General features: G+C 32.1%; 4 protein-coding genes across 4 annotated transcripts; all 4 read right to left on the bottom strand.

The window, feature by feature from the left end:
* Positions 1-428: 428 nt before the first annotated feature.
* On the bottom strand, positions 429-2,962 carry LOC124921609 (ammonium transporter 3 member 1-like). The gene is made up of 2 exons (XM_047462282.1): positions 2,309-2,962; positions 429-1,241 (listed from the first exon to the last, which is right to left on the bottom strand). Exons 1-2 carry the CDS (start codon positions 2,960-2,962, stop codon positions 429-431), a joined length of 1,467 nt encoding a protein of 488 aa, XP_047318238.1.
* A 1,643-nt stretch (positions 2,963-4,605) lies between these two features.
* Positions 4,606-7,482, bottom strand: LOC124919798. The gene is made up of 3 exons (XM_047460135.1): positions 6,570-7,482; positions 4,978-5,493; positions 4,606-4,904 (listed from the first exon to the last, which is right to left on the bottom strand). The coding sequence occupies exons 1-3, from the start codon at positions 7,413-7,415 to the stop codon at positions 4,752-4,754; spliced, it is 1,515 nt and encodes a 504-aa protein (XP_047316091.1). The 5' UTR covers positions 7,416-7,482; the 3' UTR covers positions 4,606-4,751.
* Positions 7,483-8,864: 1,382 nt separating this feature from the next.
* LOC124919797 (protein kinase STUNTED-like) lies at positions 8,865-12,194 on the bottom strand. Its single transcript, XM_047460134.1, has 11 exons — positions 11,895-12,194; positions 11,722-11,804; positions 11,371-11,620; positions 11,175-11,276; positions 10,684-11,082; positions 10,359-10,607; positions 10,102-10,274; positions 9,938-10,017; positions 9,721-9,868; positions 9,476-9,625; positions 8,865-9,392 (listed from the first exon to the last, which is right to left on the bottom strand). The coding sequence occupies exons 1-11, from the start codon at positions 12,121-12,123 to the stop codon at positions 9,141-9,143; spliced, it is 2,115 nt and encodes a 704-aa protein (XP_047316090.1). The 5' UTR covers positions 12,124-12,194; the 3' UTR covers positions 8,865-9,140.
* Positions 12,195-16,282: 4,088 nt separating this feature from the next.
* On the bottom strand, positions 16,283-19,124 carry LOC124919298 (mitochondrial import inner membrane translocase subunit PAM16 like 2-like). Its single transcript, XM_047459524.1, has 4 exons — positions 19,002-19,124; positions 18,426-18,513; positions 16,786-16,919; positions 16,283-16,724 (listed from the first exon to the last, which is right to left on the bottom strand). The coding sequence occupies exons 1-4, from the start codon at positions 19,002-19,004 to the stop codon at positions 16,587-16,589; spliced, it is 363 nt and encodes a 120-aa protein (XP_047315480.1). The 5' UTR covers positions 19,005-19,124; the 3' UTR covers positions 16,283-16,586.
* Between the last annotated feature and the right edge of the window lie 20 nt (positions 19,125-19,144).

Genomic DNA, 19,144 nt, shown 5'->3' with positions numbered 1-19,144 from the left:
TTCAGTATCTACGTAATTAAGTGAAGATGATAACTTTCAAACAAAATATAGGTTTTAATAACTATTTATTGAACAAAATGAATCAACTTAAGATTTGACAACTTTTATCTTCCTTAGTATTAGGAAGAAGATGGACATAGGACTCAAGAAAATACAATTGACGGATATAAATACCAAATGACCTCCCAAATTTAGAAGGATTATTCGGACTATAAAATTTGAGACAACAAATTTGATTAGATTAAATAAACTATAAAATACTAATCCTATACCACACAAACTCAAATTTAAGATAAACTAGAGTACTATATAACTAGATTGTAACAATCCATTAATTTACATCCATAATTCCATACATATAACCTTTTTTTTTCTTTTTTCTTTTTTCTATTTGTATGTTATTAATACTATTTAATTAATAGATTTCATTAAACAACTTGGGTAGCTCCTGAAGCTCTCCGGTGAATTTTCTCGTCGGAAAACTCATGCACCATTCCATGTTTTGTAGAGTCATAAACCTCCCCATCTCCCCAAAGCGCATAAGCCTCCTCCCCATGAACCGCATCGTCTCCGATCTTCAACTGCTCGTCCGACATCCTCAAAGGTATCACAACCTTAATAGCCACGCAAATTATAGAAGTGGAAACAATATTCCATCCAATTATAAACAATCCACCCACAATCTGCTTCAAGAGTTGACTTCCTCCTGAACCGCCGTAGATACCTCCTCTGGAGTTAGTTACGGGCAAGAAAAGGGCACAGAGCTCGGGCTCGGCAAAGAGTCCGGTAAGGATACCGCCTAAGAATCCGGCGACGGCGTGGGTGTGGAAAACGCCGAGTGTATCGTCAACTTTTTGAAGGAGTGACCAACGCTTGTGGACCACCATCATCGTGAACCATGGCACACTCCCTGAGAGAATTCCCATTACTATTGCTGCCCATCCTTGAACTAGACCTGCTCCAGGAGTGATGCAGACGAGACCAGTGATCATGCCCTGTACGGCGCCGATGACGGAGGGTTTGTCGAAGAAGATGACGTCGAGCCAAGTCCAGACTAGGAGGCTGGTGGCGGCGCATATGTTGGTGTTGAGGACAGCCATGGAGGAATCAATATTGGCACTGTATGGATCGCCCCCGTTGAAACCGGCCCATCCCATCCACAATAGACCTGCTCCGGCTAGCATTAACAAAACGTTGTTCGGCGGGAATCTCTCCCTGTCCGCCGGCAATCTTGGCCCCACCTAAAGAAGATTAGCAAAAATTAACAGATTTTTAATTCTCCACCTTCTTGTATTAATCGCCCTTAGGACAGTCAATTTTGAACCAACATAAAATTACAATCCGAAACAAACGTTAGTGTCAAGTATTTTTAAGTTCAGGTCAACCTGATATGACCTAAATTCAGGTCAACTCAAAATGAACACGAAAAAATCAAGTTAATTAGTGTCTTGTCTTGCATTTTTTTTTTAGTTCGGGTCAAAATCAGGTCGACCCGTTTAACTTGAAGTCAAAATCGGGTCAACCTGAAATGACCCAAATTAGGTCAACCCAAACCGAACACGAAAAAACCAGGTTATTTAGTGTCTTGCATTTTTTTAGTTCGGGTCAAAATCAAGTCGACCCGTTTAACTTGATGTCAAAATCGGGTCAACCTGAAATGACCCAAATCAGGTCAACTCAAACCGAACACGAAAAAACTAGGTTATTTAGTGTCTTGCATTTTTTTAGTTCGGGTCAAAATCAAGTCGACCCGTTTAACCTGATTAATAAACAGATCAAAAATCGGGCCGACCTAAAAGGACCTAAATTAAACCCGTCAACCCCTTTACAATTTTCTTTTTTTAAGTTTTGTGTTTTTCTTTCTTGTTTATTCCCTTATTTCTTTTGTGGGAGGATTTGTGATTTAGCTTATTTTTGTTAGGTTGATGTCATTTTAATATGTAATAAAAAAATATGAATTAATTACGTTAGCTTAAAATTATATTGAATTCTAGTTGAATAATTTAATTTTATTCAAGTTTTTCGAGTCGAGTCAAGCTTGTAGGTAAATAATTGACTCGAACTCAAATTTATAAACTCGTTTGAGCTCAAGTTCAAGTCAAGTTAATAAATACTTAATCGAGTCGAGCTCGAGCTCAAGATGGTTTGAGCTCGGCTCGACTGATTTGCAGCCCTAGTTGAGTCAGTAAATTACAAATAAATAGATTAAGTTTAGAGATTTTGACATAAATTACTAAACAAGTTAGGTTTAGGCTAGTATCGTTCAACCGGTTAACCTAACCTATATTTATTTTTCTTACATACGTACCCAGTAAGCTGCGACGAAGCCGGCAATACCCGAGGAAAGATGAATAACATAACCGCCAGAATAATCAATAACACCCCAATGAAACAAAAACCCACCACCCCAAAGACTAAACGCACCAACAGTATAAGAAAACGTTAACCACAAAGGAACAAACATCATCCAAGCCTTAATATTCATCCTCCCCAACAAAGATCCCGCCAACAAAATCAAAGTTATAGCAGCAAAAGCACATTGAAACCAAACCATAGTAGCCATAGGATAAAACGGAGTTATCATCTGCGTTTCCACAGTCCCATTACTAAAGTGATGTGTTGAAGCTGGTAATTTAGCTTGAGCTATTAGAAATCTCTGACCAAGTGCAGGACCAGCTTTTCCCCAAAAAGGTAAAAGCTTGTCGCCAAAAGACATGTTGTAAGCCCATGTGACCCAACATATGATTACGGCTGCGAAGGCGTAGAGAGCCATGAAGGCGGAATTGACTGCCCATTTCTTTTTTACGATGCTTCCGTATAGAATAACTAGACCGGGGACACTTTGGAGACCGACTAGGGTGGCTGAGATCATTTGCCATGCGTTGTCGCCTTTGTTTAGCCAGTCGGGAGATGCTGCCGATGTGTTTCCTTGGTATGCTAATGGTATCGAATTTGTCGCCATTTTTATTAAGTCTTAGTTCTAGCTATTGTTCTTCTTCGGTATTTATTGGCTAATCATGAGTTTAATTAAGCTACATTTTAAATTATTGTTTAATTTATTTAAAGAAATTGAAAAAAAAATGGAGTTTCATATTCCTTCCACACACACAGCCGGCGGACTGCGTAAGCAAGGAAAGTTACAATTTGTTAATTATTCAATAATTTAATAGTCCTAGGTGTTTGGAGCCTTGTTTTCATAGAAGAGATGTATTTTATTTAAATTAAGTATTTGATTTCGAAAGTCATCCATCATAATTTGTAGAAATTGAATTGGGTTAGGAATGAATATAGGAATCTGAGTTGCGGTGGGTTGAAAAAAATTTAAAGTTCGCTTAAAAATATAACAAAATATTTTTGGATAAAACGAGTTAATAAAAGTAAGTTTTGCCAAAAAAAAAATTGGATTAGGTTCAGTCCATCCGAGCCCTTTACTGGGTGACTAAAAAAATCTGTAATATAATGAAAAATATTGAGAAAATTTGATTAGGTAGATTTTATATTTATTTTTCAAAAAATTTGTAACGTGTATATTCTACAAATTTGGTCATATTTGTTTTTAGAATGAGTGTTTTTTCGAGATATATGTAATATACAGAAATAATTGAAGAAAAAAATAGTTAATCATTATTTTGTTTTACGAACGTGGAAAAGTAAGAAAACAAACGTTTGTTCGTTTATGTGACCGTCTTAAATAGTTACAATTGTGATAGGTTAATCCAAAATTCGAGCATAATCGGATTAAAAATGACTCAAAGTTAAGACTAAAATTGCAATTGGACCTAATTTAATATTACCAAACAATTTAATACCATTAGTAGTTTTTCACGACAAACTAAAACTTCAATCTACTATATTATCATAAGTCAAAAATGAATGAATCATGCATCAATTGAATAAAATGAATTTTATAATTTAAAAAAAATAAGAAATATCAAACTTATATTCGTGGTTTGTGTGTTGGAGTGTAACCATGCATGTGAGGGAGTCCGTTTATTTAGGTTTCCAAATTAATTTTAGAACATGTTGGGTTTTATTTATTTAATATTTTGGTATATTCTAACTTGTCTTTTTCCTATTTTATTTCCTATTTGTCATTTTCTTTTAAATTATTTATATACTAATATTGAGTTCTATAGGAATACACGAAACTCCATTTATTTAAGATCATATAATAGAAAGAATTAAAGTAGCAAGGTCCAGTTGCCTTAAATTAGACTTTTGTATTCGGAGTCTCCGACCATTCTTGTTTGAATATTAAGCATATGATTTTCTTTTAGATATTAAACTTTTGGTTGAAGAAATAGATTTGTTTTTTACTAAAGGAATCTTCTTTGAAAGAAATCGGGATGGATCTGCGTTAGAGCTCTTTCTACTCCCCCAAAAGGGGCAAAAATCACGTTTTTTTCACTTGTTTTATCTATAATTTTTTTATTTGTATAAGTTCACCCTAATTTATTTTCAAATCAACCTTATAACGTTTGTAAATTGTCGATTTTAACTATTTTCAACATTAATATCTTGTCATCTGATTTATATGCATAGTTTATAAAGGCTATATTACATTTTAAAACAATTCATATATAAAGAACCAATTCTTATGAAAACTTGTGCTACAAATAATGTTAGATGCATTTACATATAATTTAAGCTTACTATATATTAATGTTAAAAGTGAAGCATACTTCTCTTATGTCAATAATTATCTTTCTAAGCTTAATTTGTTTTCTAAATCTAAATAAATAAACAAAAACTTAAATACGCAAATCTTGTGTCGGATAATTAGTATTAATCACGTCGAAATCGCTTAGAGTCCATTCCGCAATTTCATCTTTCTTGCTTACGAAAATCTCAGTCCCCACATCAAGTGAAGTCCACACCCTTTTAGCTGGTTTTGTACCCGGATCCTATAGAACAAATAAAAATTAGTAAAAATCAAATGCGCAACTAAAAAGATCAACAAATCTCGCATAATTAAACCTGATAAAAATAAAGTCGACTAGAAAGTTGACCGACATCAAGCTCCCATGTCCTAGGATCGCCAATCCAACCGTCTCCCTTTTTAGATGGATAACCATAATCTGCCCAAACAGGATGAGGCAACAATTGAACTAACTCTTGAGCCTGAGGATTGCTATAAGGATCACAAATGCTATATGGTTTTTCGAGATACTTGGCATTCCCCGGGGCACAATAGTAATGATACGCTTTATAAGGGAAATGTCTCGTGTCGTTTCTGTAAATTTTCGTGTTATTTGAGGTAATGTGGTAAGGCGGGCAATTTTGTAAGGCTCTTGGTCTACACCAAGCTTGTGTGTTAGGGTTGATTATCATCTCGCTATATCTAGTTATGTCGGTTAGCACATCACCATTGCATGGGGAACCGTCGTTCTTCCAGCAACTTCCCATGTCGATTAAATAGAATTGGCTCTTCGATCCACCTCCATGTATGATGTTCAATGTTAACCTCACTTTGAAGTTTGGTGACTCGGGTAACTGAAAACAATATAACCAAACATGAGTATTGTTTCAACCTCAAACAAGTTTTGGTTTTTTTGAAAAGAAACGGTTAATTAATAATCATTCAAATAATTAACTTAGGATGTATAATAAATAAATGACAAATAGCTAGTCATTTGGCCTCATTGGAACATGCTTTGATGCTTCCAAGATTAAAGGGAATTGACTGATCTTAAAAGACAAGCTAAAAATAACACTATTTGTCTACATTTAAGGTAAATAAGGCTCGAATTCAAAAGTGTATGAAGTTTGAATTATTATATTTTTAACAATTTAAAACCTTCTGCCAAACCAACAAATACCTGTTTTCTTACTTTAAGATAGTATTTATCATATTTGTAAAATAAAAATAACAAATATTATATAGCCATGTTTGGAAATATTTGAAATTAGAGTGGATGTGAAGCTCATGTACAAACTTCATGTTATTAAATTTGTTAATATATATAAAATTTAAAAAAAATCAAAAAAATATTTATTCTAAATCAATATTTCAATAAGATATTAAAAACAAATTAACTTTAAGTAAATTAAAAAAAAAATGCCCAAACCCAAAACTGGAGCTGATTATCCAAAGAGATATTCTCTTTTTTATTTTTTTAACTATTGAATATTACATAAAATTTGAAATATGTATATTTTGAAAAAAAAAATACTAAATTTAAAACACAAATATATTTAAATTGTACATAAAATAATGTTAAAAATAACTATCAATCTATATCTATTTAAATTTTTAATTTTATCTAATATTATACATTTTTTTAATTAATTACACATTTTTTAGTTACTCAAATTATCTTAATTTAACATTTAAATATCAAAAAATACTTTATTTTAAAAATAAAATCATTTACAAAAATATAAAAAATTAATTATAAAAATGAAAAATAACATGTTAGAATAAGAAAAAGAATGTTTTATCTACTTAAGATAAATTATTAAAATTATGAGAGTATAAAACAATTCAAACTTTATGATTATATTGTAAAATCGATCCAAATTCAAACCATTTGAACAAATTAATCTAAAAGATGAAAGAATATACTTACAATCTTAAGCATTCCTCGAGTGTCATAATGATAACCACCTGAGAAACCTTTGGTTGCATCAGCTCTAAGATACAACATTAACCATGGATACTTGTTCGATGTCTTCAATTTATGTCTGAAAACCCAACTCCCATTACCAATTTCCTTCTCCCAAACCACTTCAAAATAAGACAACTTCATCTTCTTCACATCAATCCCAATATTACTATCATCATCATAACTACCTCTAAAACCACCTCTCATCGTCCCATTTCTCAATAAAACAGTCGGGTCGTGATATAACTCCGGCTGGTTCATACACCCTGTCCCAAAACAAGGAAACCGACCAGGTTTAAAAGGTGGAACCTTTTTCCCATTCTTAGGACACAAACCGGATTTGGTATCATAGTTTCCATTTTTCAACATGATCATCCAAAATTGCCATGGAAATGGAGAGTCTTGAACTTGACATAATGAACCCAGATACAATTCTTTCTCAACTGCATAAAGATCTGGATTGAACATAGCAGATGGGTTCATGATGTAATCAGGAAATGGGTTTCCTGTTCCGAGTTTATTAACTGTTTCGTTTACTTTGTGATTCAATGAATAGTGATAAGGATTATCAGAATTTGGTTTGAGATCGAAACAGTCGGCGGCTCTTGGACTGGCCATGGAAGGGGATTCTTGACCAACTTCATTGCAGAAATTCCAACCCTCGAAAGCAACTCTCAGACCATCTCTTTTCATTCCTGGGTCTCCCAACAACGATGAAGATGAAGATGTTTTGCATTCGGTAAAGAGCCATAAAGCTAACGCATTTACCATGAATGTGAGTTCAATGACTCGTCGTCTCTGTTTCTCCATGCTTCTTCTTCTTTTTGCATTCAGAGGAAGGGATGGAGAGAAATGAAGGGTGGGAGATTCTAATTATTTGTGTTCTCTCTTCTTCTTCAATACACTTATTACTAGAGAGTAGAGACCAATATGAGTAGACCAATATTATTTAAAATTTTAAAAAATCAAACAAGCATCTATTTTTCTTAATTTACAAAATTTTGATAATATTAAGACAATTTATTCAAATTTATTGTGAAAACAGTGTTTTTCAAGAAATTAAAGTTCATGGTTTTAATTTTCATTTTAAATGCTTAAGTTGGAGTGGAAATGACCAGAAATATCTGTATATCTTATACCCGTGATACTCGATAATCGGGTTCGAGTATTTTATATCGGGCATAGGAAATGGAGAAGGAACCCAATTGGGTTCGGGTCGAGAGTGAAAGAGCGTGTGAAACTCATACCCGATACTCAACTAATTAATATTAAAAATAAAATACATTTTTATAAAGGAAATATTAGATTGTAACAAAATAGTCATAAATTCATCATTTATTTTATTTTTATTTACACTCTACTCTAACTTTATTTTTTTAATATTCTTAAAAAATTATTTATTTCCTCGTTACTCTTTCCTTTTCAACTTTTTTTTTAATAACAAAATATCTTTTTTTAGAACGCTGGGTTCTGCTGCTCCTATGGAGTGCGACTAATCCTCCTCGCGGGTTAAGCACATAGCCCGCAAATACACTTAAGCATTTAACCAGGCGCAGAACTTGCTGCCTGACAGGCTCGAACCCAGAGCCTCATGAAGGCCGGGAATATCCACTTCTTATTGCCGTTAGACTAGAAGAGGGGATAACAAAATATCATTTTACTCTTACTTCATCTTCGATCTCTATTCTATATTTTTTCTCAAACATTCATTCTAACTTATTTTTCAACCAATAACAATAAATATGTAAGTAATGTTCACAGTTATTTATTTAACATTTTGTTGTTACTAATTTTAAAGTTATTTGTTATTTAATAAAATTATGTTTTAAAGTTAATTTTAAAGTTATTTAATTAGATAATGAGTATCCGAGATCGGGTACTCGACATTCGTCAAATATGAATAAAAATAAAGATACCTTAAGGTAGTAAATTGAAAATCGAGTTAATGGATTAACCCTACCCTGAAGTCACTAACCAATATTCAAAAAATATATATTGCAGTTGAAATCCAATAATTCACAAGTAGATTCTTAAATAAAGAAGAGTACAATTGAATTTGAAGGGTGATTAATTGTTTGCTTTTAATGGTACAAACTTGAGTCTTGACCACAATTGCCCTAATACTGCCCCACGTGCCGGCCGGCCATTGCCGTCTCATAAATTAGATCATCATGTTCAATACTTCATTATTATTTTTCATAACTTAAATAATTTAATTATTATTGTCTTATAAGATTAATAATTTAATACCAATAATTAAACATTTCTCAAACACATAACCACAATTTAAAATTCACAAAATTAACATAGGAAAACAAATGAGGTGCTTTCCCACAAGGATTTTTTATTTACCTTGCCAACAATAGTTTAACATACAGTACAATGATTTAGTCGTCGTGAAACTAATGCCAAGGAGGAGATCTGAAGAACCTCTCTTCCAAAGACAGCGAAAACTAAGACTCTCCGAAGAAACGCGACCAAGAATTGTTAAAACAAACAAACACTATACAACTGCGGTTGTCAATTGTCAGGCAGTTAATCGAAGCTAGAAGATCGACTCCACCTTCCATGCAAATACTCTTCTACCGATATATTATTGTTATTATGTTCACTACTGCTGGCGTATGGAGAATCATCGTCATCCTCTAAACCCATCAGTGCCAAATTTATATGCGTTTGGATGTTTGCTGGAATCTCTTTTGAATCGCACTCCCCTGTTTCCGAACCTCTAAACTGTTCTCTTGCCCATATAATAGTGTTTGTCTCGCCTTCGAGTAGCTCTAATACCTGTCATTTAGTGCTCAATTAAACTAAAAAACGGAGGTAAGAACAAATATAAGATTAATTTCATTTGTTGAATCCTCGCTTACAATACTAATTTTTGGCCGTAATTCAGGTGCCCTTCTCGTGCAAAGATAAGCAGCTAAAACCATTCTCTCTGCTTCTTCCTCGTTATAATCATCAGCTATCTTTCTGTCGAGTAATTCAGAAACTTTCCCATCCTTCACAATTGGCTTTGCCTGTATATCACCAAAACATGATCTCATTTAATTTGTTCCCAATTTTGCACTCCCCAACATAATAATGAATAACGCGATCTCAAAATGGCACTTACCCAAATAACCAAGCTCTCTTGGCCTTTTGGATTCCCATTGTCAATTGGCTTCCTACCCGATAACAACTCTAAGAGAATAACTCCATATGCATATACATCGATTTTATCGTTCACCTTGCCATGCATGAAATATTCAGGAGCTAAATAACTGCAACAAAAAAAATTATTATATCAGTTAAAGAAATAGGAGAGGCTAGAAATTATTTTGACCACTCACCCAAATGTTCCTGCAACATCAACCGTCGTCATATCATGCAATGACTCTGATGCATGCATCGCAAGCCCAAAATCCGCTAGCTGCAAAACCAGAAAATATAAATTTGTTAACAGGAGGTGAAAATAAAACTGTTGAGGATGAAAGTAATTTAGGCGGTGTTCAACCTGTGCTTCGAAACTATCTGAGAGAAGGATATTGGAAGACTTCACGTCCCTATGAATAATAGGATCGGCACATTCATCACATTCATCGTGCAGATATTTTAGTGCTTGAGCAACATTCAAAGCCACTTTATATCTGTCCTTCCAACCAAAGTTACTTTCCTCAACATTTTTACCTGATTTAGTAGTAAATCCAATTGAGAACCACAGTTATGTAAGCTAAAATTAACTGCTCTGTCAAAAAAAAAGTAGAGCTATACCATGAAGATTCTCCTCCAGGCTTCCTCTTGATAAGAAATCATAAACCAGTAGCAGATTGTTGGCATCCACAGAGAATCCAAGAAGTGATATTACGTTCTTATGATGCAAAGAACTGATAATCTCAATTTCTGATACAAATTGCTTGAATGCATCTTCTGATGACTTCAAAACTTTTACTGCAATTTCTCGGCCATCTGGAAGATGACCTTTGTAAACCTCGCTGCTACCGCCTTTTCCAATTATGCTCACTGTAAATCACATCTTATTTGTTAGTAGAATTTCTTTTTTATACGGAGTAAAATATATTTAAGAAAGAAAACAAACCAGGCATGAAGTTCGATGTTGCTGAACAAAGTTCTTCATAGCTAAATAGTTTAATTATTGATGAGTATTTGTCTGTGAAAATCTCCAAATCCTTTGATAACTGGCAATGTGAAGGAGAAATAGCATTAGTCTCACTATGATCCGTACACTGGTGTTCAACCTTGTCGGAGTTGTTCTGCTTCTGATCAGGATAAACGGCTACCATTGACTGTTTGCTTGCAAGTCTCAATACCCTTTGTATTATAGTCTTCTTTGACGATGATTCATCTGATTTGTTCTTGTTTTGCAAAATCATCTTCCGAATAAATGACCAACCGTGAGTTGACTCAGAGATCTGTTTGTTCTTGACCACTACCATAGACAACGGGTTTTCCTTGCTCACCTTTGTGCACGGTTCATCTATTGATTTCAGATAAGACTCGTTAGAGGAGAGATTTTACGTTTAGTAACCAACCAAATATTAGTGTCAATGCCAAAAGTTTCTCTCTTACCGGTTGAATTGGTGTTCGGCAAGCCATCATTATCTGATTCCTTTCTTTTCTTACTTAAGGACCAACCCAATTTGCGAGAAGATTGTTTATTCGAATCATCATCTGATGCACCAGTAAGATAAAAGAAATCAGTAAACAAGTAGATTATTCATAAATTGATTTATCGAAAGAGATGAAGAAGAACCAGAACCAGAACCTTTTAAAGATGGGACAATGGAATCATCTGCTACATGTTCAAACATAATTTTTCCATTATCCACAGCAAGAACAGAAAATGTTTTTGGAAGATGTTTAGCACAATACTTTGCAACTGACAATTGAGACCTAATTCTATGATGAACCCTAGATACACCCAGAATCAAACTTGCTCCACCATAAGATTTAGCTTCCTGAACTAAAACTTTCCGGGCTGATGCTCCCCTGCAAACCTTAAGCTTCAGATCCACCTATAAAATCAACAAATTCATTTCAGAAAAACAAAACAAAAGTAAAACATAAAACATAAAACGATAAAAGACATAGTAAAAGGTGAATCAAGAACTAGAACCTGTTTTAGATTACAGAAACCTTCATAGGCAGCCATCATAGAATCAAAAGTCTTCACTAGAGACACGAATGTAGATTGTCCTTCTAAAATAACCAATTGAAAGAGATAATTCATACAATTCATAAAATTTCTACAAATTAAATACATAAAGAACAATTAATACAATGTCGTACCAGTTCCAGGGCTCAGTATATGAAGAGCAACAACCCGATCGCCGGACCTAGCAACCTTAACCAAAGCCCACGTCAATAACTCTTTACTTTGAGCATCCAACCTAACTCCAACCAAAACCACCCTGTTATCGCCGCCGCCGCCGCCGGAGGCACTGGATACTGAATCTCCGTCAAAGACAGTGCAGTCTTTCACCGGTTTTTGTGCCGTAGAGTCGCCGGAAAACTTCATTTTGGGTTCTTACGCCGGCAGTCCAACGGTCCCAAAAAAGCCACTTTTTTCTCCCGCCTGTCTCTTTGCTTTTTTCTTCTCTAAAGCATCGGGAAATGAAACATCCACGCTATCATAAATAATTGATTTCAGAGGTAATCATACGCTGCTTCTCGATTACTTCCTTATCATGTAGCCTATGTTACAATTTACATTAAAGTTGATCTTGGCCGTCAGTTAGTTACACGTGAACTAGTTAATTAGGATTTGATTTTTTTGTTTAAACAATTTAATGACAAAGCTGGTTAGTTTGGTTAAATTATTAATATTTTTTTAATTTTAAAGGATAAATAATATTGTTGATATTTTAATTAATTATATATTAATTTTTATTATTAAAAAAATAAGAAGAAGAAGAAGAATAAGTGATTAATTGTTTATTTATAATTTTAATACAACAGTGATTTAATAGACTTGTATTGATCAAATAATCTTTACCAAACAAGGACTAGTCATAGGGTGTGGGTGTGTCATGTAGATATGGGTGAGAGGAAAGATACCATGTGCAACAAGTAACACACAACTAACTTCTAATATAAATTGTGGTGTTCTTAAAATATATATATTATAATTTTAGGATGTTAATTTTAACTTATTTTTTTATATATATCTAAAAATCAGGAGGAAGGGGGTAATTCATCTTCTACTCATTTTTATTTATATGAGTTGGTGTTTTATTTTGTTCGATCCGACATTTTATTTAGTTAAATTAATTTTTTCGTCCCGAATTTTTGTAATCGGAATAATACTCAGTTATTTATTGTTCGTACCCGTCAATTGTTTTAGTGATGTTTGTACATTAATTTTCTATTAGCAAAGAAAACTGTAAATTATATTTTATTTAGAGGTCCTTTTATAAATACTTTTAATTTATAATGGTTTCTCAATATTTTGACCATATATGTAAATGATGAGTTATCACTTGATAAAATTTTTATAGCGTTATTTACCAATCAATGGACAATGATAAATTTTAGTATCGTTCATAATATTTAGTATATATTCTTTTGACACCGCATGATTGATTTGTTCAATTTGTCTATTTCTTAACTCATCAGAAATTCAAAAGAGTTCGTATTTTGAGTCATCCTATAAAAGTTTAAGACGTTTGATAATTTTTGTAAATTTGTCATATTATTTAAAATCTAGATTCTCGTATTATTTTTTTAATTTTTTAAATATTATTTTGTATTATTTATAAATTAGTATTTTATATGTAATTCCTAATTTAAATTAATTCTTTATAAAAAAAAAATTAACTTAGTACTTCTTAGTATAAATTGAATTTAGAACCTTTAATATTTTTAAAGATGTTTTAAAGTTAAATTATCTTAATATATAATTTTCTAGTGTAAATTGAATTTAATATTTGAATTAAGATTTTTTAAGTTAAATTATCATAATATATATATATATATATATATATATATATATATATATATATATATATATATATATATATTAACTATAACGTAACATTATTTTAAGTAGTTCTTTCTAGTTGAGTTTATATTACTCCATTTTAACATATGAATAAGCATAAGATCACTCTTCTAGTAAAATTATTTTTAAAAAAATATTTATTTTTAATGTTTAAATATATTTATCAAAACCATTAAGTTTATAAAAAAAACTAATTAAATGTGTTTGAGTGAAAATAAATCTAATAATTTATTAAACAAAATTTCTTCTCACCAAGTAAATGTACAAGTAATAAAAGGATGAATGATTGTAAAATTGAAAACATTTTATATACATTAAATAAAAAATGTATGTTAGAAAGAAACATGAAAACATATATAATGTAAAATGTGAGTAGAACAAAACAATAATAAATAAATAGATAAAAAGAAAAGAATGTTACCGACCGACCATTCGCAATTAGTAAGGTCGTGGTCCGGCCTGTCGTGTCTGCTGCGGCACCACGCAACGTGGGACTTACCTTGTATGATTGGAGATTTCACGACACTATCACTAGGTCCCGCCTCATTTATCATTTTTAATTATTTTTAAAAAAAATATATATATTTAGAATGTGGTGGCAAATTCATAAATTAATTAGAAGTAGATAGAAAGATAATTAATTAATTAATTAATTAATTTGAGGCTCCCATCGTCATCATCATCAAATATCTACACATGATTTAATTAAATCTGAGATTAATGTTGGGACCCATCAGTCACATCCTTCCCTTAGATATTATAATAATTATTATTTTTAAGATTTCGATTCAATTATTAAGGTCATAAATATAATTATTTCTATTTTATTTTGTTCAAATCAAAACATTTGGGCCTAAATCTCGGTGCATTTGTTTGCCACCACCACGTGGGAATGCAATCAATCTATACAATTAATATTTATTTAATTAATTAGTTAATTAAAAATCTCATCTTATATATTTTTTTGTTTTATTACATCTGTCAGTCAGATGAAATTACAATCCTCTCTTCCAGATCTACATGAATTTAGGACAAGTCAACTAACAACAAAAACACATTTGTTAAAAAAAAACAAAACTAAAAATACAATTCAAAATTATTATTAATAAGGAAATTTGATGAAATTAAATAAAGTTCTTATTTGGGGAAATGAACGGCACTCTATAAAACTATAAAACGGGTAGAAATGACATTTTTCCTGTGTTACGAAGAAAATATCCCGTCGCGTCACGTGACGACGAAACCCTAATTCGTCACGATGGCGGTCGCTTCACGCTTGTCACGCTCGTCACGCGACGACACACTCGACGAATTGGGTTCCGTCGCGTGACGTGACGGGATATTTTTGTTCAAAAACTGAGAAGTGATTATTTGCGCAATTTTTATTAGACGCTGGTCATTTCCCTAATTAAGACCAATATTAGAGTTATTTCATCAAATTTCCATAGAAAAAAATGGATTCAAACTCAGATTCAATTATATATCTAGATATTTATTTTTTCATATTTTATAAAAAAAATAGTTACTGGTTTTTTATTTGTCTAGGTTTATTTAGCGCATGCTTTTGTTACTTTAAGTTATTGTTGTCAATTTTGTTCTTCTCTACTTACAATTTAGTGCCCACACATATTTTAATTGAAAACCCTTGGTGCATATCTTGAATAAAATAGCCAAATAGGCCAAATATTAGGTAGAACAAGCTTATGTATATGATAATGACAGTAGTTTTGGTTAAAAAAAAGTTGATTAATACAAAATAACACAAATGAAAAATGTAATTAGTTTGACTTTACAGTTATTATTTTGATTAAAAATTATCTTTACAGTTAAAAGTTCATGGATTCAGATCTTAATCCAAATTTATAAATAGGTTAAATGTAAAGGCATGTGCATTGTTTTGATGTACTAATTTTCAGATGGGGATGCATGTGCAATATAGAAAGAGGGTATTGGAGCAATTATAGTTAGGCGTGTTAATGGTTGAGTTTCGGGTTATTCGAATTTTTCGGAGTTTTTCAAATTTTTATTTTTATAAGCCAATTTAAATAAAATCGAACCGATTCGAATTTGATTTTTGGTTCGAATTTGAATATTTGAAACTGAATTCAATTTTTTAATTTTATTGTCAAATCAATTTTCAATTCGAATTATTTGAATTCAAATTAAAATAAGAATTCGAAATTAAGAGTTTATCAACTAACCTAATTTAATATAATAAATATAAGATTATTTAATTATATTTAATAAATTATATAATATATAATTAAAAATAATAATAAATGAATTCGGTTTGACCCCAAACCTGAAAACCCTATTTAAATTGATTTAAAATTCGATTAAAATCTAAAAATGAAATTTGAATTCTGTAATTTTTGGGATCGTGAATTCGAGAATAAACTTATGTTTCAAGCGATAAAAGAAATGGACAAGATAACAACAATGTCAAATTCTAGTATAAGAAATGGGTAAGATAACAACAATGTCAAATTATAGTATAGTAGTCTTTCTTTTCCACTCCTGCTGGATCATGTGGCCTTTGTCTGTCTTTTCCCACCACCCACTAAAATGTTAGGTTTGTTCTAATCTCTCTATTCACATCTTTAATTGTAACAAACCTTAAAAGTCTCATCAATTATATATGGCTCAATAATGAAGCTTTTAATTAAAGAAAATGGTGGAATTAGGCTTCTTTTCCATAATAAACAAACTTGAAATGTTATAACTTTTGTAAGTTACAGGAACCTACCTGATAACCATTGAGCAACATTAAATGTAAAAAAGAAGAAAAAGAATCATCGACAAACAAAGGTCACCTAAAATCTAACATATCAGTTGTTTACAGTTTTATCTATGTTAATAATACAAGCAGGTAGGTGATCTCATGAATAATCTCATGTATATCTTTCTTGCCTTTGTATCTTGAATCGGATTTCAACGGTTGGCAAGCCAAAAAAGAAAGGAAGGAGGATGTCGTTGAAAACTCAGCTTGGAGATGATGTCTCGTCTTTGGGCTGCTGCTGCTGATACAATGGTTCCAAGCATTCCTTGGCCCTATGAACTTTTGACTGCAGATAAAAGCTTCCGTTCTTGGTGTTCCTCTCGAATAGATTATCATATTTCTGGAAAAGAACAATGTTTTAGAAAACAATCTTCTTGAAAATGTGAACAAACAACACTCACCTTAACTACTTCTTCCCATGGAGTTTGATCTGTCACGCCAAGAATCTGCCTCGCCTCTTGCTCTGTCATTGATTTGCTAACACGACGGGCCGCGTTTTGCAATGTTTCTTGAGCAACTCCGCTCTTAGACGCATCTGAAATTTTGTTCACATTCAAAAATATTGGATAACGTTGCAACAACTAATTGGTTCGTTTGGAACTAACTTCTCAGATGCATGCAAACGACAAAAAAGAAAACCAAGTCCTATATTGAATGTCCAAACTATCCTTCCTCAAAATGGAAAAATAATCAAAAAGATGATACTAGTTCTTCAACGAAAAATAGATTCCAAATAGAATTAGTGGCAGCTAATGCTATCGAGAAAAAAGACCGATTTTTTTTCTTTCTTTCAAACTCAACAGTAACAACAAAAGCATGTAAATGTACCAACACAACGAAATGAAACAATATTGTAGAATGTGCTCTTATAGCCAATGTAGGCATATGATTTGGATTTTGAAGAACAGGTGAATTTGAGTTGCTACGAGATCTATATTGAGAAGGCACATGAAATTTGCATGTTGGAGGGATGGAATTCAAGGTGAACTTAATAAATAGATCTAATTGATTAAGTGCTTATTTGAATTAAGTTAATTTGATAACTGTTATTTACAATCGCTTAATTATTTAGATTCAGCTCAAACTAATGCTTAAAAATGAAACTGTAAATTATAAAATATGAGTTCATTTGGTAAGTTGTGAATAAATTGACTTAGTAATATAGTAAAAGCACCCAAAACATAACTTTAACTATTAAAATTAATCAACTTGCGACATTATAAGGATAAAGGTAAAATAGTCTTCAAGTATTTTTCTGACATTAGTATTAGCTTTTATCAAATCAACTTTCATACAAAGTACTTATAATTAAGAGATTTTTATTTTATTTATTGAGCATTTATTTTTCACATATTCATCTCATTCAACACTTAAAATTCATTATTTAACATTCAACACTTAATTTTCAGTTTGATCAAACGCACCCAAAATATTTGATTCACATGAATGGGACATGATCATTTGCTTATTTGGTGGTTCCTTGTTCAGTTTTCTCATGTACAAAGGAGATTGTGAAAATGTTTCATAACTCTTGCAGAAAAACCTATGGGACCTGCTGGGATGCATAAGTTATTGCATTGTCTTTGTAATGAAATAAATTATAACCTAAGCCTATGCATTCAACTCAACATCTAAGTTCATGTTAAGCTTCTGATACAAGGCATACGTTATATAGATATTTGATAGATGGGAAGAGGAGAATGCCAACTGGCTAGAGAGAAATGAGAAATTACATCAAATTGTTAAAACATCCTCTTACATGACCTAGATGCCTTATATATAGTATAACTAAATAAACTAAACAATATGATTTCAAATCCCAGTAATAAAGCCCAGGTATCCTATTTTGAACCCTAACACATATCAGCTTCCTAATAACAGTGAAGTTGGATAGAGCCACCAAGAATGTCTAAGTAGTAAATATCCATGAGAAGAAGTTTTACTATTCTACTTCAAAAACAGACAAATAACTGAATAAGAACGACAATATTCTTCATACAACAATTCAAGCAATTGATTCGGTAAACGCAACATGACTTACTTGCAAGTGCTTGCCGATAAGCTTGAACAAGAGACCTAGCCAAAATCCCAGTACCCATTACAATTAAATTTGCAAGAATCTTGGTAGCCTGTTATTAGACCAATTCAAAAATCAAACACAGCCACAAACAATACCTCTCTACATATTTCTTCTCACATTATTCAAATTTCAATCCATAAAACGATACACATACATCAACAACAACAACAACCAAGCAATTTACTCCATAGAACAACAACAACAATGAAAGACGAATAATCAGCTTATGAAAAACAAAGCTTTTCCCATCACTAGATTTACACAGGCCCTTCCTACTCTACAAACATAACTAAGAACAATTTCAAAAATTGAAGAACCCATTTCAACTAAATCCCTTCCTATTTTCCTTCTATCCGCAATCAAACTCCTCTAGAGATAAACATCAGAATGATCAAATTTATACAATGAATGAGATAATAATGAATGTTCAAACCTCTGAATCAATCGATTAAGAAGAAAGCAGATGAAAAGAATAAATTAGATGTAAAAACGGATGAAGAATCAATCTTAACGTTTCCTTCATATCTTTGATCTTACCATTGTTTAATCCTTCCTTTTGTCAGCAAAGCCGGTACCTTTGATCGTTGCCTTTCCAGAAGCCTCCTTGGGTTTCTTCTTCTTCTTCTTCTTCTCCGTATGCTCCTTTGCCCTGCCCTGTATAAAAAGTGTTTTTGACCTTT

This window comes from Impatiens glandulifera, chromosome 1 (genome assembly GCF_907164915.1).
Source record: "Impatiens glandulifera chromosome 1, dImpGla2.1, whole genome shotgun sequence".
Classification (NCBI taxonomy): Eukaryota; Viridiplantae; Streptophyta; class Magnoliopsida; order Ericales; family Balsaminaceae; genus Impatiens; species Impatiens glandulifera.
The sequence above is the reverse complement of the archived record's forward strand: the minus strand, read 5'-3'. Positions and strand labels throughout refer to the sequence as shown.